The sequence below is a fragment of the Podarcis melisellensis genome, assembly GCF_964234715.1.
Source record: "Podarcis melisellensis genome assembly, chromosome: 7".
Classification (NCBI taxonomy): domain Eukaryota; kingdom Metazoa; phylum Chordata; class Lepidosauria; order Squamata; family Lacertidae; genus Podarcis; species Podarcis melisellensis.
The window spans coordinates 19698928-19720078 of record NC_138539.1 but is presented as its reverse complement, the minus strand read 5'-3'; the positions used below and the strand labels follow the sequence as shown (position 1 = coordinate 19720078).

At 40.9% G+C, this 21151-nt stretch overlaps 1 protein-coding gene across 1 annotated transcript in view; it reads right to left on the bottom strand.

The window, feature by feature from the left end:
• Positions 1 to 21151, bottom strand: part of NUDCD1 (NudC domain containing 1) — a 50819-nt gene that overhangs the window by 25567 nt on the left and 4101 nt on the right. The window contains exons 2-6 of the mRNA XM_081918844.1: positions 19309 to 19463; positions 14037 to 14222; positions 9687 to 9870; positions 6663 to 6848; positions 5293 to 5503 (exon numbers count right to left, since the gene is read on the bottom strand). Of these exons, the coding sequence (XP_081774970.1) occupies positions 5293 to 5503; positions 6663 to 6848; positions 9687 to 9870; positions 14037 to 14222; positions 19309 to 19463 (922 nt within the window). The remainder of the gene's footprint in view (positions 1 to 5292; positions 5504 to 6662; positions 6849 to 9686; positions 9871 to 14036; positions 14223 to 19308; positions 19464 to 21151) is intronic.

Genomic DNA, 21151 nt, shown 5'->3' with positions numbered 1-21151 from the left:
AGGCTCATGTACTAGCTAGCTAGAAAATTGTAGGAAAGCTTTTAAATTGACACTTGGAACCACGCATAATGAAAGAGTTAAAGGCAGTTCTCTCCATTCTATTCTGACCTCCTACTTCCAGCAATACTTGTAGATCTGTTTCCAAATTGTACATATAAGTTAGATTGATATTATACCGTCATCTGTCAGAATGCCATATGGCTGCCCCTTGGACCTTTCCAAAGTTGCTGAAATCCAGGGCTCAATGCAGCAAGCGGCCTTTTAATTTATAAAAATGGGGGAGGAAATATTCTCTACATTGCATTCAGCAAAGAAGAGGAGCCATATAAACATAATAAATCTCCCATTTAGAGAGTTTGCCTCTCTAAATGTACTCCAAATCGTACATGATAAATTCATATTGTGGAACTCGCAGGGAAGTAACTTGTTTAGTGCTGAAGAATTAATACTTCACTTTGGCACTTAATCACAAGCTAATAATTACTAAGCCACTCTGGCTTTATAAATTCATAATTTAGATTAGCCACTCATTCCTCCATTCCCCATACCCATTATTAAAAGGTCACTCTTCTTCTAAATATTGCATTAACTATCCAATGAAAACTTCACCGAAGGGGGAAAAAAATCAAATGGGTAAGACGCAGATGTGGCACGACTGGTACTATTACTGAGATATTCCGGAGCAATTCCAAACCAATTATGAAAACAAGATGAAAACAGATAATCAAATTGACCTCTCTCAGCTGGAGTTAGCTGCCAAACTGCCCCCAAGTTGAATTTCTTACACCATCAGATCCTCCCCACTAAAAACCCTTTCCAGTCCCTTATTGGTTGTATCTATATTCTAGACGAATTACTAAGTATGAGAAATGAAGACAAGCTATCAAATCAGGCGCCTCGTTTCCATTAGTGGCCACCCTGGTGATTCTAGCAGGCCCCGAAGCAATAGACTTCCTTTGCTGTTTGCCTCCATTAACTGGTATTCAGAGATGACGTCTCTGAACAGGGTTATCCTAACGAGTTACGTGTCACTAAACCATTTCTTCTCCTTGGCTTATAACTGAAAGCTTTTCTTGTATAGGCTGCTGTTGCTGGGTTACTGGTTTTTGGTTGGTGTCTTAATTTTATTGCATCAGACATATATCAACAGGTTCTTGTATTATGATTTCAATTGTATGCATGTTTTTAAACATATATTGGTTATTAACATAAAGCAACACATATTTGCTACCAATGGAAGCCATATTCGGAAGGCTATTAGTTTTGAAGGGCAGTGTAACGTCTGTTACTTAAGCATGCAGTTGTACATACCACCAGACATCCAAGTCTTCCATAAGTGCTAACATTAATTAGGTTAATTGAGACACAGAAAAGTGAAGTGTACACTCCTCGGAAGACCACCAGGCATATGCAACTGGGCTAGTTCAACAGTTTAAAATACAGTGGTACCTCGGGTTAAGAACTTAATTCGTTCTGGAGGTCTGTTCTTAACCTGAAACTGTTCTTAACCTGAGGTACCACTTTAGCTAATGGGGCCTCCTGCTGCTGCTGCACCCCGCGATTTCTGTTCTCATCCTGAGGTAAAGTTATTAACCCGAGGTACTATTGCTGGGTTAGTGGAGTCTATAACCTGAAGCATCTGTAACCTGAAGGGTCTGTAACCTGAGGTACCACTGTATATATGAAATATCAAAATGATAAATACACACACTCTCTCTTACAAAAACACCCTGATCAATTAACATAGTAGGGCCAGAGGTCACTAGGATTTGGCCTACCACTGAGGGTGCTCTTCAATATCCTCCCTCAAACAACATACTCCCTTAACTGAACTGGCAAAGTAATGCCACACAGATGGACGGCTTTGCGTCAGAAGGCAAAATGTGCTGGCTTACAATGTGAACCTGGAAGGTCAATTTTTTAAATTGAGTTTTTAATTAAATCCACTTAAGTACATCCACTTTCGCTGTATCTCATTGTATGTGTATATTCTGACAAGTTATAATCTATCCAGTGACCATGTGGTGAAGGGTGGTACACAGATTCTTAAATTAGTAGATATATAATGTAGAAGGTAATTTGTGCTGCAAACATAGTGTGTACAAATGAACAAACCCAGCTTCATTCTCTTTTCTTTTTTTGAAGGATGCAAATTAAGTTTACACTCATACATATGCATGGCCCAACTTGCTTTGTTTGCATGATTTTAATGCAAACTTTCAAACATGTGGTCTCCACATGCACAGCTGAAGTAGTATCATTTCACTGCAACATTTTATGAGTCCTCCGTCTTAAGATGTATGACTATAAGTGCTGTTAGCATTTCTCATTTTCCTGTAACTTAGCAGGTGCTAAGACAGGCACAGGCAAACTTGACCCTCCAGATGTTTTGGGACTACAACTCCCATCATCCCTAGCTAACAAGACCAGTGGTCAGGGATGATGGGAACTGTAGTCTCAAAACATCAGGAGGGCCGAGTTTGCCTATGCCTGTGCTAAGATGATTCTGCAGATCTGAGTGCTAAGATCTATTACAGGTTCAAGTGTCAAACCCACCTTGATGGAAACCATCTTCCACGTGGAACAGCAGGGAAGCCACTGCTATAGTATCCAGAAGTTCATAACTCATGTCCTCTCAATCTTTACCATGAGAGTGTACTGTCTAAAGGTAACATTTACGTAGTATGCATCTTCTATTTTTAAAAGAAGGCATTGTCAAACTGGGGACAATGAAGATTTGAGTACGGTGTGTTACCTGCTTTAGGCGGCTGTTGGAAAATGGAGAATACTACTAATTAGCATGCCTACTGTGTCATAGTATATTCCACACTATAATTATATATATATATATTTAATAATCACGCCAAAAAGTTGTTTCAGTGCAAGTAGGAGGAGGCAAATCTGTGCACAGAAGTGTCTGGTTTTTGCTGGGACCATCACTCCTGTTCCTCTGCCAGGTTATGTGTGCAGCAAGAAGAGTGTTGCGCCACATCCCATGCAGTTCCCCAGTCTTCAGGAAATAATTCTTGGGGGGCAACAGAGACTACAGAGGGAGAGCTCTGTCCTGCGTGCAGAACAGATGCTAGCATCCAAGCCAGAACTCTTAATTACTGCAATATGAGCAATGATAAATATCATGTTTATCCTTCCAATACTTCCAAGTTCTAAACGGAGTGTGCATCCTGGTCACAACCATGCTTATTTGGGAAACAGTTAGTGCTTTCTTCCTAGGAAAAGAGGTGCAGGAACTCCAACCTATTTTGGATGGACAACCAAAGCTGTTGTCTTCACCCAAAAACACCAGGATTACACAGGTCTTCTCAGGAGAGGAGTGTTCTGGCTGCAAAAGAAACTCTGGAAACAGCCATAGATTTTAAATGAGGCTTCCCAAAGTGCATGCAAAAGATTATGTCACTGAGCATGGTCTGAAGCAGATATGTTTCAAATATGTACTTCGTTTTGATCTCTAGTTCAACCAAGGCCACCTGGCTAAGTGCGCTGTTCTCAAAGCTATGATGGGCTTGAATCTGGGACCTGCTGCATACAACACATGTGCTCTATAGAATCAAGCTATGGCCCTTCCAGGACCCCTTCTCCTATACAGAAATATCTGTTAAACTTTTTTTTTTTTTGCCTATTAGAAGGTAGGAGTAGAAAACAAAGGGGGACAAGAAAAAGCAGTATTTTAAAAAGCTTTAAGGGAGGAAAAAGAAAAGGAATCTGGAAGATTGGATCAGTATGCACTTATCTCCATTTCTAAAAATAGAGTACCAAATGTAGCCCATACCACGCCTTTGTTTTCAAACACTTAAGTCAGAGGAAAAACTTGAAACACATTTGTTGTCAAAAATGATCCTTGCAAATGTCTTAATTAGCTTTGTGGAAAGAAAAGCCAGCCAAATCAACCCGAAACACTGACAGCTGGAAGAAAGATAATGGGGATAGAAGCATTGAAATAATCCCATTGTTTTGAAGAAGTTAATTTAGATGGAAAGAGCTTTCGCTTTCATGATCAACATATGATATGATTAGAAAAGGCTTTTTTCAATCCCGAAATGATCAAGAGATCGTTTATGACTACTTTTGTTATGTTTGCAGTTACGGAATTATTTACATGCCGTATGTGGCCTTGAGCACAGTTTTAACTTTGGCGTACAAATAAAATGATTGATTAAGGCTGTTAAAACAACCAAAAAAATCTCTTGGAAAACTGGATAGATTTTCAAAACTTTAATCTGAAGCAACAGTAGACATCTCTAAGTTATCCATGCCGAGGTGAGCTAAAGCATTTTAATTTCCAGTCTATAGTTCTCCTCACTGGTATGAAAATAGTGTTGCTTTCATTAAAATAAATTAACCCCCCTCAGAGAAATCCAATACTGAAACCGGCCTAATGAAAGACATTTGTTTAATGATTGTTCCAATTAAATGGACTGAACAAGTTACATTAGCATCCAGTGCTGAGTTACTCTCTTCCTTTATTTAAGACTACATACTGGATTTATATAGATCTCTGGATAAATCAATCTATATAGATCTTGCTATAATGGTGAATACATACATGCTGAACTCTAAAGTGTCATAATTAATAATAATATTCTGCGGTGGCTCCCCGTTTGTGGAATGCTCTCCCCAGGGACATTCGCCTGGCGCCTTCATTATACACCTTTAGGCACCAGGCAAAAACGTTCCCCTTTAACCAGGCCTTTTACTGATTGACATCCAATGCACTTTTAAAATGTGTTAGGGGGGGGGATTATTGGGTTGCTTTTGTTTTTATTATATTATATTGTTTTTATTATATATATATTATATTGTGACTTTATCTTGTGATCCGCCTTGGGACCTGCGGGTATAGGGCGGTATACAAATTTAATTAACAACAACAACAACAACTGCATATAACCCACTAACTTTGCTGTTGCAGCAGCCTGCTTAGAGGCACAAAAGGTAATAGTATTAAATCACAAGCATTCATTGAAGAGAAGACATGATTTATCAGCAATTCCTATCGAGCAACAAATGTACTGGAAATAGTGGAAGGCCCTTCCTCCTTGTTCAAATTCTGTTCAAATTCCATTGTCTCTCCTTATAAAATGTCTACGTATGACTAACTGTGACCAGTTTCTGTTTCCGTGAAGAAAAGGAAGCAGCCTGCAAGGAAAGGAAGCACACCTAATAAGACAGCTCAGGTTCACAGTATTACACACTTTAGTGCCCAGGGCTATTGAGCTACTTAGGCATTCAGCTATACAGACACCAGACCAGACTACTCAGTACTGCAAGAAATACCTATTATTTTCTTTAATTATCCACGTGGAGCTTTCGTGATCAATCGATGAAAAAAGTGTTCCTTCTAATACAGGGCTGAGGGGATCTTTCAGTGCGACACTGAGATGGCCTGGAGAAAAACGGACTTGAATGTCCTCTTTGGCAAAGTCTTCTGGTAGCTGAAAAGTAACCGTCAAATCATCTTCAGTCTCTTGCCAGTAGTAGAGAGGTTCTACAAACCAAGAACACAAAAAGGAATGGATCACTGATGGTGAACTGCAACACTAAGCACACCTGTAGGACAGGCAGGGTGGTGTAGTGGCTGGAATGTTAAGGCTATGACCTGGTAGAGATGTGAAGGCCTGCGAGAAAAAACCTGGAAATTTTCAGAAAAAGATCTTTCTCTCTCCCCTTCCCTGTTTTTTTTCCTGAAGTTTTTTGAGCAAATCTTTCTACCTTAACATGGAAAACCTGTGCCAGAACAAAACAGAAGTTAAGAGGAGACCCCTTGCATAAAACAGAAACATCACACTAAGATTACCCTCTGTAATCTATCCAACATACCAAGCACTCCCTGTTGTTTCAACGCAGCATCATATAATCAATTAAGTGAAATGCTGAGCGTGTGGAGAGGGGAAGCAATAATTTTCCTAATCCCTGCAGGTGATCAGCTTTTGTCTTGAGGCATGTACTTGTTAAGTCTGCTGAATCCTCAGGTAATGACCATCAAGCTATTCACCCTTCCAAATAAACAAGCTGCATCTTGCTCATTTGGAGAACTGACAGGTTGATTTCTGCACAGATAACTTTAAAACCATACTACTAACACGGGTCGCGGGTCTACTACTAAGGGACGCGGGTGGTGCTGTGGGTAAAACCTCAGTGCCTAGGACTTGCTGTTCATAAGGTTGGCAGTTCGAATCCCTGCGGCGGGGTGAGCTCCTGTCGTTTGGTCCCAGCTCCTGCCCACCTAGCAGTTTGAAAGCACCCCTAAGTGCAAGTAGATAAATAGGTATCGCTTTATAGCGAGAAGGTAAACGGCGTTTCCGTGTGCGGCAATGGTGCTGGCTCGCCAGAGCAGCTTCGTCACACTGGCCACGTGACCCGGAAGTGTCTTTGGACGGCGCCGGCTCCCGGCCTCTTGAGCAAGATGAGTGCGCAACCCTAGAGTTGGTCACGACTGGCCCGTACGGGCAGGGGTACCTTTACTTTACCTTTACTAACACTTAAGACAGCACTGAATGTAAAGTGCACTGCATTTCTAACACAAATATAAGCTCCTAGACCATGCTTTGCTCCCTAGTGTGCCCTGAAAGGTGAGATAGAAATTTATAAAGCAATAATAAATAATGAGCTAGTTGTCTAACCTATTGTCAGGAATGCAAGGTTACCTTTTTTGTTTTCCTCAGCTTTCTCCTTTTCACTTTTGTCGTGCTTATCCTCACCATTCTGTGTGAGAGCATAGGGCTTGTACGAAATAACCATCAGGCCATCGCCACTTGGCTCTATAGCTGCATAATGCGGAACTGACTTTCCTTGAAGAACTCGACGCTTGGAGATTTCATACCCATGGTCACCTGATCGAAAGAGAAACAATTCCTTTGAATGTGCTGACACCACCCAACCCTGCTCGTCCCAGTTTTTAAAGGACAAAAATCCAACCCGCTGGCTGGTTGTCTTTAACAGAAATCAAGTTGGGAAGACCTTGAACATACAAAAAGTCAATGCAGAAACGCTGAGACAGCTGTCTGCAGGCTTTTCAATCTAGCAGGCTTTCAATATTCCTGGCATGACAGACTGCAAGGTAACCCCCAAAGCACTACTTGAAAAAAGTCAATTCTATCTGATTGCAGCGTCATGGGGTGACAGTGCGAGAAAGAAGTCAAACAAACACAAATATCTCCGAGGTTAATGCTCTTCGACAAGCCTTCTAGCATAGTACTGTTGACTCTCACCTGCAGAACTGTAATGAAGACTATTTCTAGGCAAATGGTCTCCAGAAACCATTTCTGACCCCATTCCTAGAGGATTCATGCTGCTTTTAAGCTTCCTGGGTACACTTGGCTCTGCTCTCATTACCTCCCTCTCTCCAAAGACAACTAAATCTGTTGCCAATTTGGAGAGTTTCTTCGTTTCCATATGCCGAGCTTCCTCTTGTCATATTCAGACTAAAAACTATATGGAAGTATGTCCTAAGCCTCTTCTACCCACTTCCCACATCCTCTGAGGCATCCTTGCTAATATTTTTTTATTGCAAATAGAGAGCTTGGCTAGTTGTTAAGGATTTGCCCCTCTGTATAGCCTTACAGAAGAATAGGTCCCTAGAATGAGCCCGTCTTAACCTAATTTAGTAGCCTGTTTTGTTCATAAGATGTCCCCTCTAATAACTAGCATCTCACTCCTCTGTTGTTGCACAAAAATGCCAGCATGCACTGGGCTTTCCTTGGATTCTGGCTGCAGGTATGCAAACCCACCCCACCCATCTAGGTGTTTCCATTTATGCCAGACATAGCTTGCAAAACTGGGTAGCCCCACACAGAGGCTTACCTGAAAAATAAGCATATTTCAGAAAACAGTGAAAACCCTGATACAGTATTATTCTAAGAATTGTTTTCTCCTTAAATACATACACTTAAATAAATACAGCACTTTTCAGTAACCTGAAGCAGCTACATAATAAATATCCAGGCTGATAACAATACGAATTCATTTTGCTGCTCTAAAAGAGGCAATTCTCTATTAGTCTTCTAGCTATTTCATTAGCCTTTTCTTTCCTAGATTTGCTCTTTTGTGGTTTGTAATTAAAACCCAGGCCCCCCCCTTTAAAAGTAACCACCAGTACTGTGTTGGAAAGACCTCAGGAAATGCAGAAAATTAGATACCAATAACTGCTACAGGAAGACAGCAGGATCTGTTGAACACAGGAATACAAATAAAGGCCATATTAATATTTACCGCAAGGTTCTTTGCACCAGCAGGTAAGCTATTCTAAAAGATGGCTCCGAGGAAACATGGAGTTTCTGTTCCAGCCAGCCATGGCTGGTGCCTGAGGGCACTGAGTATTTCTGTACTGATCAGCTGGGGAGGGGAATGAGAACTTAATACTGCCTTGATCTTCTTACTCTTTAGCCTTCATGTGGGATGTACAGGAGTCATTTGTCTATATGAAAGAGTGGCACTGCAGTGAAAAATACTTTTGAAGGAAGAGTGGTACCAGCAGGAAAGAGCAGTATCACAATGGTTTTACTGTGGGCATTGGATTTTTTTGGTAACGTATGTTGTTAGCCATCTCCAGAATACTTAACAGAGAGGCAGGGTACACAGTATTTTGGTGGTGGGAACAATAGTACAGTGGGACCTCTGGTTACGTACTTAATTCGTTCTGGAGGTCCGTTCTTAACCTGAAACTGTTCTTAACTTGAAGCACCACTTTAGCTAATGGGGCCTCCCGCTGCTGCCGCACCGCCGCAACACGATTTCTGTTCTCATCCAGAAGCAAAGTTCTTAACCCGAGGTATCATTTCTGGGTTAGCGGAGTCTGTAACCTGAAGCGTATGTAACCCGAGGTACCACTGTATTGGTAAAACATCATCATGCTGCAACTATCCCAAGTCCTGCAGGAGACAGCTAACTAAGTGAAAAGGCAACTATTGTCCTGTGACAATATCAAATCACAGATTTGGTATTACAAAATGCCATGCGGAGTTCTCCTCTTCAGGATGCTCCATGCCATTCCTTCCCCTTCCATAACTCCTCTATTCCATTAACGTTTGCTCCAGTAAACTTGCATTCAATGCCTTCTAAGAAGGCTCGGTCCTCACTGGGCTGTTTTGGGGGTTTGGCCCTAAAAGGTGGTCTGAAAATACCTTAAAAATAAATAAAAGTGCTTTCCCTTTTAAAGACTTGTTTATCTTCTGTGCAAAATGTGGGTTCTCCCTCTGCAGCTGCTGATACCAGCTCTTGTGCACAGATGCTGCTGTTTGGACTACAGAAGGATCAGTGCTCTGACAACTGAGTTGCAATTAGTATCTCATAATTATTTCAAGGGAGAAAGGAGAAGTTGCAAATGTGCTGCTTGCATCTGTCCTTAATGTCTGGTTCCAGTTCCATGTGTACACTAACAAGGGGCACACAGCAGCCACATTTCCAAGACACCCATTGACTTAGAAGTCAGCCCCACTGATTTAAATTTGATTTACAAGATGCTTGTTGCCTTCCTCAATGACTGTTTTGATTCTCAGGGATCCAACAGTCCCCCAAATGACTTCAGATTCAGATCCTTCACACAACTATCAAAAAGATGGCAAACTTATTTCCAGCTACCCGAGCCACTGGAAAGGCAATTTCCTAAACATATAAGGAGTACGAGTCTCTTTTTCAGACACAAAGAAAGCAACGGCAAGTAAAATACTTACTCTCCTTGGTTGTTTTTGTAATTGTGACCCATTCCAAGGAAACATGGAAGCCACTGCCTTGTACATCCAATTCATCTTTTTCTACGCGAAGGAGTAGTACGCCCACTGAATGAGCATCAGACTGCAGAAAGGAGATGCTGTGGACTATAACAAAGGGACTCCCGAATTCTTCATTGAATAGTATCTGAGAAGAGACGGACTTTGTGAATGCTACTGTGTCATGCCTTCTGAATGCACAAGGCATGTTTCAGATCAAACAGATAACTCAAGGATGAGACAAAAATACAGTGCAGAGTGGGGTGGGGGAGAAGATGACACAGGAATGTTGGGTTTTGGTGGCATCTCTGCTCTAGTACCTGGTTCCACAAGAGTTATTACCTTTTGGAAAATGCTGATAAGGTACACACAACACTCATTTTTCCAAGACATCCATCCAGCTTTATTGGTACTGGGAGTGTTATTACATGAGAGGTTTAAAAATTCGCTGAAAGCATAGCATCATTTTCATTTCAAGCATAGATTTTTCTTCCCATTTTTACTTGTTTCATGCGTATAAATAATTTGTTTCTGGTGCCTACAAATCTGACATTCCCACCACCCCTGGAAACTAGATAATTTCCACTGTCTAATAAATGTGTGGGCAATGTACAGTCCGAAGAAACAGGCTTGATAATGACTCTGCATTTTAAGCCCCGTAATTAGAAGGAAATGGGTTTTGAATAAGGGTTATGAGTTGTCATCAACTTTAGTCAAAAGTATTTTTAAAAATGGGTAGAATAATTGGCTGCAATCATGCTCTGTTACCATTAAGCACCAGTGTATTCACTGAGCAGTTTTTGAGCATCATTGAACAAGCAGAGGGAAGAAGGAAGTTGCTGACTTCTCATATAAATGTTTTAATCAATAAATAAGCATTTGCAACCATTGTTACCTAGGTTTCAGTATCTGTATTTTCCTAGATTTTGTATTACCCCCGCCCCCAAAGTTTTATTATATGGCCTTTGTTGTAAACTGACACGGAAATAAAATTCAAGTTATACTAATGCTTGAAAATTTGTATATGCACTTGCTTAGGACAACTTTGCTTTTTTACACAACTGTTCACAGGAAACAGATTATTACTCTTTCATCTGGAAAATCAGCATGAGCTTGGTTTGCAAACTAGCAAGCTTTTCCCCACAGCATAAAGTACATCTAGATAAGTAAGGCCTTACAATGAAAATATATGCCATTAAGTTGAAAAAGCATTCCAAGCAAGACTCCTTCCATCAGCTTTCTCTTTAAACAGTCCCCAATGATAAGCAGCATTAATAACTTAGATATCCTGTGCACTGAAAGAGATTTCAGACCGTGGAAAGTCTGAATATAAGCTTTTGTGCCACATACTTTTTATACGATGCACAGATATCCTACCCTAGCTGTGCGATTATCTTAGAACCAGGAATGGGTTGGTTTTTTTTAATGAACAAGGCAAAAGTCATACAATCCCTGCCTACTGGACTTACCCCATACATGATTATGAAATTAATTTGCATAACATTTTATTATTAGTAACCAGCTGCTGTCAGAGTTGGGTGAAGTGAAGGGAAATGGGGATGGATTATCTGAATGAGGCTCAGTCCATGTCTGAAATACCGACTGCCCAGACGGAGAAGCCAGTTGGAAGTTGCTGCTTTTTATGACCCAGTGGGTCACTATTGGCTCTTTGTGTTATCAGATTACTGATGACTGGGTGGCTTTAGTGCTGGGTATTCTTTTGAAGCATTTCACCTGCTCAGTAAGATACGTTTCCAATACGTTTGTGTAAGTAGGTGAGTTTATGTACATCACCATTTAATTTACATTTCAACCCCTCCATTTTCAAAACAGGTACAATAATGACTTGACTACAGTAGTGCTGTTTGTCGGGAAATTCAAGCTCTTCTCAGGAGAAGCTGGTAACAATCCCAGGCACCCAGCTTGATTCCCTGTTGACCTCCCTGGCTGCATTCTCAGCAAGCGCAGGCTAGGTCTCGATAGGCGATTCTTCTCAAACGTGAGAAGAACACACCCTCTTTGCTGCCCCCCCTGGCAGGGGAAAGAGATAGACAGAAACGTATTTACATGCCTTTATTTCTGTCTTTGCAGCATTACAAAAAACATGACTGCTCTCTTCAAACTCCAGCAGTGTTGAAAACTAACACTTCCTGTACATCCCGGACAGGAATAAGCGGAAGAGCTCATATTTCACTCTGAGCTAATTCCGGTGCTTCGCACAGTGAATTAACTGTCCCTCTGTTTCCCACGAACAGTCTCAACATTCCCATCATGTTTACTTTTCATGCTAGGACTTTGCAGCAGCATTGCTTCAATATCGTAACACTGTTGTTAATGAACCAACATACACAAAGTGCTTTGAGCCCTCAAAGCAGGACACAGATGACATGTTCTGCTGCTACTGTGTCTTTCAACGGGAAGCAATGGGGAGAAACAATCTCTATGCTTCATTATTCTCTCGCAAAAACAATTCAGATAGTCAATTTAGGATGCTTGGAAATAAAGCAAGCAAAGTGGATTCTTCAATGCTCAATGAAACCACTTATGGTATAAAGCTAGGATTAGTGCCCATCTAAACGCTATTAATGTTAATATGGAATCCACAAATTTCTTCCACGGTTTATATTAATACTTAATTCTCCTGATGAATTATGGTTGCAGATCTATGACTTGCAAACAAAATCAAATTTCACATTTCAAGTATCAACAAAATCACAGAGTGACTATGAAAGGCACACTTCGAAAGGCAGCAAGGTCCCCACAAGACACTTTAGAAAGATGCATACTTCTCATACGCCTTTTCACTTAATGTGCTTATATTTGCTTGACTTCACTTCAAATGTACTTTTACTATAATTACCTTGACTTGGTAAGACTGAATGTAGTGGGAGAAGCCATAGAGTACAACACAGAACTAGTGTGTCATAGGCAGCGCTTAGCCGAGTTCCCATAAGCTCAGGCTGCAGGGCATAGAAAGGTCTTAAACAAGTAATCACAGTAAACAAATGACTTGGAATCAAGCAGCTTCAGACATTAAGAAGACCATAGCTTCAGCACTTGGCATTTCTACATCTGTTTTCAAATTCACTTAAGAAATATCAGCAGGAGAGATTCATCTGAGTAACTTCGATTGCTTTCTGGATGTGCTATCCAGATGTGAAGTTACACCCCAGGCTACAGATACAGCATGGCAACAAAATGCAAGGGTGAAGAAAATTTGGCTGACTTTGGTAGCCAGTCAAAAGGTGTGCTGGCCATCTATCCTACGGGGTCCAGATTATAACATGACACCTCCAACTAGAGGTATCTGAAGTGCTTACAAAGTCCAGCAAGATTGTAGAGGTGAGCCCCACCCTCCCCTGTGCTTCCAAGCTTAGGACATGCTGAGAGAAAAGGTTTTGTCCCTGCTTGCCCACATCTCGCTGTTTTCTGAGCTGTACTGAGGCTCAGTACAAGATCAGGGAGATCACTTTTCTCTGAGGCTTGGAATAAAACCATTATATATATTTTTTGGGAAAATGTACTTGCCATTAGAAGCCTGTCCAAACGACACCACCACATTTGGAGGCAGTATACCCAAGTATCAGAAACTAGGAAGGCACCACAATGGGTACCTGCTGCCTTCATGCCTGCTTGTAAGCTTCTCAGAGATTTCTGGGTGGCAACTATTTAAAACCACATACTGAACTTTTCAGCTAATCCTGAAAGATGTTTCTCACTCTCTCATACAGTGGTACCTCTGGTTACGAACTGAATCCGTTCCGGAGGTCCGTTCGTAACTGGAAACTGCTCATAATATGAGGCGTTATTAGCGAAAGCATGCCTCTCATTGCGTGCGGGCCTCTGACGCGCGATTTCCGCTCACATCCTGGGGCAAAGTTCGCAACTGGGAGAAACTACTTCCAGGTTATCAGAGCTTGCTCATAACCCGCAGTGTGCGCAACCAGAGGCGTTCACAACCAGAGCTACCACTGTACTTTCTCAGTGTCTCTTGCGCCATTCCCTGTTCTACAGTCAAAATTCACCTTCTCTGCCATACATTCTCCTCTCCAGCTGGCAGCGTTTCCTAGACCACTCTTGTACATGTTAAGTAAGGTAGCATGGCTTGGATACCATATAACCCTGATTGGCAAGTGTTCTTGCACAAATGAAGGATGACCCAAGTTAAGGTTCTGGAGATCCGAAGACCTTCAAGATGCAATAAGAGGGGAAAGAGCTGGTTTACACTGGAAGAGCAGGAGGCAGTAACTTCCAGCTTTGCTTAAGCATATTCAACCATCTGGAAATAGAAAAGCTAGGCTTTACAATACTTACTTCCCACTTTTCACATGAACCATCACCACGTTTTCCTGTTCGAATCAGATACAGCCTTCCTGTTCCATCTGAAAGCGTAACCCAGGTGGAAGATGTAAAGTGTACAGATGCACAAAGGCGATTATCACAAGCTATCAAGTCCGCAGGAAGCCTGAATACTTCTCTGGGCTTTTTTAAGGCAGTGTCCTGCAAGTAGGAAACAAAAACAGAGCTGAAATTAGACGAATGACAATCACACCTTGATGAACAAATGTTGCTGGCAAATGTTTGCAAGTTCACATATTTTATCAGCAAATAGTTTGGAATACAAGGAGAAGAGACACCTCATCCTTATCTCAGGATAACAAACTGCCACCATCCCCTTATTAGAAGAATGACATATGAACTGAGCCCTAGAGAAATTCATACCAGGAGAGCGAATGTTAAGAAAAACCTACAGCTGGTACATGACAATAATAATTTTGAAGATCCAGTTAATCCCATAAAAAAAGTTTCAGTGTTATTTGACTCTGTGTAGGTTTAAAGAGATAGATATATCCAAATACGAAAGACAAATATTAGAAAGGTGAAACAAGGCATATTTAATGCATATTTTCTCGTGGCACACACATGTATGACCTTTCTGGAAGGGGGTGTTAAATGATACTCAAATATGTCCAGGTATAATATTCTTCTGGTCCCAAAGAAGATTTTGTTGGATTACATAAAGGTTATGATAGAAGCAACAGTTCCAGAGATAAGTAACTTACTTACAATTGCATGCATTAGTATTGCCATGTAACACTAATTTCACAATTTCCAACAATTTTGCAATGGCTTGAAAAAATATATGGGATATAGCTTGGTTGGTACAATTGCCTTTTTATTCTAATAAGATACATCCATCATATATATATCTTTGCTGTGGAAATTGAGAGTTGCTTACTAATTGCCATTACACAGAATTTTATTAATTTACTAGTGTTATTAAATCATCCCTGCTATTATGAATCACTGTTTTTAAGACTTAACAAGCTACATTAATTATACACTTAATAAAAACATGAAGAGAAGAATGTAAAAGATCCAGACTGCAGTTATCTGATAAATTGTGAAAAGGCTTCAGCTTCCCTAGATTAGAAGCAGGTTGGGAACTGGCAACCCATGGAACAAAGCCAGCCTGCAAATTACTGACTATGGGGCAATTCCTTTGGGAACAAAGGCAGTTGCTTCGTTTATACAATGTTATACCACTGCTCTATCTCACTCAGGATTGGCTGCACTGATTGGCAGCAGTTCTCCAGGGTTTCAGGCAGGGATCTGTCCCAACCCTAAATAGAGATGCTGTGGATTGAATTTGCATGCACTCTTACCACTGAACCACATTCTGAATGCAAGTGCTTGTCCTGTGCACAATGTATATCTTTTGGCAGAGGGAAGAGGTCATGCCAGCTTGAAAGCTACAAATACGTTGAGTAACATGCGGTGCCTATCTATTCAGTTTAGGGATTTATGGAAGAGTTTGGTATTATCTTCTACTTTTTCTTTTTGCAAGCCTTGTAAGCAAAACCTTGTAATGCTTTTACTGTTAAAATGAGAGTCGGTTTATAAGTATCTTAAAACAAGATGAATCTGAAGATGGCATGCTTAGAGAAAACATTTTCACTGGAAGAAGTTTGACTATTTTGTTACAGTTAGCAACACTACTTATATCTGAATGCAGTGTGTGTGTGGCAGTACTTGTGTGGCTTCCTAGTGCAAAGGACACTGCTGCCAGTAACCAAGAGGGAGAGAGGCAAAGCGGTGGGGATGCAGTGTGGTGCGGGTGCAGTGGCAGAGTCAATCCAATGTGGTGCCACTGCACCTTCCAACCTGCCTGCTGCCTTGCCTCTCCTGGTTACCAGAAGCATCTGCAATGTTTGGAAGCCAGGAAGGCAAGGCTACTCATCTCTCAACTGCTACTGTTTGAATGAATCTCTTTTTCCTTAGTCATTAAAAAAATGTATACGTATAAAGAAAAAGATGATATTGTGTTTGCACTAAGGCAACATTTAAAGAGTATACAAAGAAAGTCAAAACAATTCTAGCGCACTCTTCAGATACATAGTTTAGACTAAGATATAAACGGGTGTTTTTATGCAGTTTTGAGCAAACAGGCTTTGCTATAAACTGTGTTAAAAATTGTTGTCTCAACATGGTAAAAATATCAATATATGCATTTTCAGTTCTGTTTTAGCCATCAAGAGGAAAAGGGTTGTTACCTTCATGCTCTGCTTCCCAGAAGTATTTGGCTGACCACAGCAAGAAATTGAATGCTAGACTGGATGGATCTTGGTTCAATCCAGTAGGGCTCTTAGGTTCTGACCAAAGCAAAATGCAGTGTGTGTGTGTGTCTTCAGTTTTGTGAGTTATTCTTATTTTAAAAATACATACCCTGCTTTCCCATACACAAAGGGATTGCTCAAAGTGGCTCGGAACAGTAATGCAAGCATGGAGCAAATCAAACAAAAAAACTGCAGAAACCCAAGGAATATACAGAACAGCACTCAAGACTCAACAAATTATAAGCACAATGGAATTGAAGGCTTGCATTCAAAAAGGAATGTTTTGAATTGCCAGTATAACACAAAATGATGGGTAAACTAATGTAACTCTGTGAGGCAGGGATTTCCACGTATTGGAGCAACCAGCGAAAGCTTTCTTGCATGCTACCACTTGCCTTAGAAGGAAATGGCACACACGAGAGAAGCACAATAGCTGATCTTAAAGGATAGGCAGATGCACCTAAGAGAGACCAGCTGTTCAAGTACTTTGGTCCCAAGCCATTTAGGTAATAACTATCACCTTGTATTGTACTTGGAAATGGACTGGAAGAATAGGCTGCATAGGCTTCGTTCCTAATGTTCTTGGACATGAATGATAAAACTAGATGCTTCAGATGCCCTCTCCGCTACAGATGGGACTAAGATGATTTGTTCCCAGACAACCTACACTCTCGCCTAAATATCAAGTTCCCTCTTGAAGTCAGCTTCCATTTTTCAGGGACCAAAAAAGTCTTTCAGCATCATGGTCTCCAAGGTAACAGCTCTTCAATAGTTAGCATTTAGTATGAGCACAGTGTTTCTGGCACATACCCACACAGAATGACACCATGACCTGCTTGCTGGAAACAGTTTGCAGATAACTCTGGGGCAGCACCTCACCCAGAGCTGCAATTTCTAAGGATATGGCAGAAATGAGGAAGGGAAAGCTCATCCCATCATGACCAGCATAATTGTTTGGAAGGAAAGGGAAAGAAATAACTTTGCTTTCAGAGTGGAGAAAGATTTGTGTGTGTGTGTGTGTGTGTGAAAACTGTTTTTACGGCAATCATTTTTTTAATTAAAAAAACAATACTTCCAAAAGGTTCAGAGAAACAACGTGTTTTATACTTCTCTGTACATTTCTATAACAAATTCTGAGTAAGAAGTGCGACATGTTTGTTTCCTCAATTATTTATTGAGGCAGGGGCACATTTCTCAGCAAACAAGTCACAAAAGCACATTATCCATCTCTCACAATCCTTAAGGGTGGAAACAATTATTTCCATCTTTGCCTTACTTCTTAACCACACTATTTTGAAAGTTATACAGTACTACAGTGGTACCTTGGGTTACATACGCTTCGGGTTACATACGCTTCAGGTTACAGACTCCGCTAACCCAGAAATATTACCTTGGGTTAAGAACTTTGCTTCAGGATGAGAACAGAAAGCGTGCAGCGGCGGCACAGTGGCAGCAGGAGGCCCCATTAGCTAAAGCGGAGCTTCAGGTTAAGAACAGTTTCAGGTTAAGAACGGACCTCTGAAATGAATTAAGTACTTAACCCAAGGTACCACTGTATTGCAATATTATTCAACAGACTGCACTCAAGCAGGAAGTTCAGCAACCTTCACTAACAGAATACCTTCGAATGCCCATTTTCTGTCAATTGCATTACCCCAAACCTGTTGCTTGAGTTTCCTTGCTGTTCCGCACCGCTTTCCACTAACCCCTGCCTCCTCCATCCATCCTTCCTGCTCATATCAGCCTACTACGTATTCTGTTTTTGGCCATGCCTCCTTAGTTTTTCGGTTCCCATCCACCATGTCTGCCCAGCAATCCTGCCTCTTTCCTAATAGTACGTTGTACTCAGATCTTTATAAACAATGGCAGCACTTTCTGCGAAGGTGTTCTCCGTTCCAGACAACTGCCTTCCAAGCTTGGCCAGGGATAGCTACAGAGGCTTGCCTTTCTTTGTAAAACCCAAAGCATTCTCTATCTGTATCACTGCCTTTGAGAAGAATCAGGATATTTCACAAATAAGTGTGTGTGCCAGCTCTGGAAGGGATCACAAATAAAGCTTCTGGAAGCAAAATCATTTGAGTATGCAGAAACCTAAGCACAGAGTGATGATTAGATGGAAGCACATGTCGTACATCTGCCTTCCGGGACTGTTTGAACAGACATTAGATATGGCAAGATTGTCAGACGACCCCATTTAAGCAATTAGTAAGCCTGCAGCTTCAGTTCTAACTTCAAATTTGAAAAAAGAAATGTGCAAAGTATTGCTCTGTGCAACTAACTGAATAGACATAATTAAACTGTGCATAACCCTGTGAGTGCAATTCTTGACTACCTAAGGTGAAATACAGTGCAGTTAATATCGTGCAAATGTGTTGGGTAGCTTAATTAATAGCAATGAATAGTGAAATAGCAACATTATTGGAGAATGTGTAATCTTTATTGGATCACACAATTAATGGAATTCAGAAATGCCCATATTTAAGGTCAAAAGTGCATTTTAAAAAAAATCAATTCTATAGTGTCTAATCTCTTTAAATTACAAATCATAAACACAAAGATGTTTAATGATATTCAAGCATCATAAGTTACTGAAAGAAATATGTTAAAAAGTATGTTTATATTATGAATACTAGTACAGTGGTACCTTGGGTTACATACGCTTCAGGTTACAGCCTCCGCTAACCCAGAAATAGTGCTTCAGGTTAAGAACTTTGCTTCAGGATGACAACTGAAATCGTGCTCCGGCGGAAGCAGGAGGCCCCATTAGCTAAAGTGGTGCTTCAGGTTAAGAACAGTTTCAGGTTAAGAACGGACCTCCGGAACGAATTAAGTACTTAACCCGAGGTACCACTGTTTTTACTTGGTGGCATCTGACTAAGTCATACTCAAAGAAGAACCAGTGAAATCAATGGACTTCAGTTTGAGGCGACTGACTCAACTTTTTATTTCTTTTTTCATGGCATCCTTACCAGAGTAATGCTTAAATTCATGACTCTTCCAAGTTGATCAACATAATAAACATTATCTTGGTACCAGGGATCCAGGTGTAGATAATTGTACATGCCAAAGGCACGCATGTGATCCAGGGTATACTGATCATCCCGAAGTTTGACTTCTGCTACAGCTGAAAAACAAAACACAAACCCAGAAAATGTAAGATCCTGCATCCATTAAAAACAAAAATCTCAAGTTACATTTAATAGATAATAATTCTTTGGGACCTATAATTCAAAATGGTAACTTCATTGAAAAATAGAATTGTCCTTTAAGTCTCTGACTTACTGAATTTAGATGTTTTATTCAAACTATATCATCATCATCATCAAATACGGTGAAGCAGATCTGATAAAACAACAACAACCCCAGAGTGCCACCTGCTGCCTCTAGCTTAAGTTGTACATATGCAAGAGACAACTCTGTAAAACGGTTTAGGTTCTTTTCCCTATTGTCATCAAAGCTTCACATTTGTTTGGTGTCCCAAAAACGTAGAGAGAAAGTGGCAACAAAGCCATAATCAAGCCTGGCAGACCTTCAAAGTGCTATGGCCATGTCATTTCGCATAATATTTTCATGAGGTTTGCAATCATTATGAACACACACACACACACACACACACACACACACAAACAGGAACAGTGAAACTTCCACTGCTAATGTTCTAGGCTATCAGGTCCTGTTTCCCAATACCCAATTTATACATAACTTTTGGTGAACTGCTAGCTGAAATACAAGAAAATTGCATACAGTATTGTGTGATCACCACTATCAGGCAGTAACGGAATGGCCATCTTTCCAGGAATGCTAAATCATGGCATTGTGTTACATTCACAAGCCAAAGGGCTGATGTCCTCCAGCATGGCCACAAGGAGATGGGAAGCTTTTGTTTCAGCTTCCAACTTACCATAGGTTGTTGCCAACACTAGACAAAGTGTGCTTATTGTTACCTATGATTTTTGAAACGAGCCAACTTAAATTTTGGTTAATGATTCTGACTTATTTTAATAAACTACAGTTGACTAAATGCAGTTCCTTGACTGCACAAAACAAACCATGAGTTGAAAAAAGAAACAGATGCTTCCAGCATCTTCCTTGAAGCTGCATGTGGGAAAGCACACAAATCCAAGGTTCATACACTTAACACTAAAGAAGAAAATAAGTTAGAGAGAGAAGATACTATGTAATTCTATACCACTCATACACACAGCTCTGTTGGAGCATATTTCCTCTACCCAAGTATAGCAGACTCAGTTATTCTGGTTACCCCAAGCTTCCTCTTCAAGTCAGATTCAACAATGAGCCCATAAAGGTCACTGGGTTTATGGGACTAAGGCAGTGACTGCTCTACTTCATATTCTTCACCTGCCATTGAGTCACTGCCCTGGCCCTGGTGTGTAAATACAGTGGTGCCCCGCAAGACGAATGCCTCGCAAGACGGAAAACCCGCTAGACGAAAGGGTTTTCCGTTTTGGAGGTGCTTCGCAAAACGAATTTCCTATGGGCTCGCTTCGCAAGACATTTTTTCGGGGTTTTTTCCTCCCCCCCCCCTTTCCCAAGCTGCTAAGCCGCTTAGCAGCTGATCCGCTAAGCCGCTTATCAGCTGATCCGCTAAGCCACTTATTAGCTGATCCGCTAAGCCCGCTAAGCCGCTAATAGCGCTAATCCGCTAAGCGGCTTGCTTCGCAAGACAAAAAACCGCAAGACGAAGAGACTCGCGGAACGGATTCTTTTCGTCTTGCAAGGCACCACTGTAGTTTCATACCATTCTCTGTCTCCTGAACAAGGCAAGCTTTGGGCTACATCTACAATCTATAA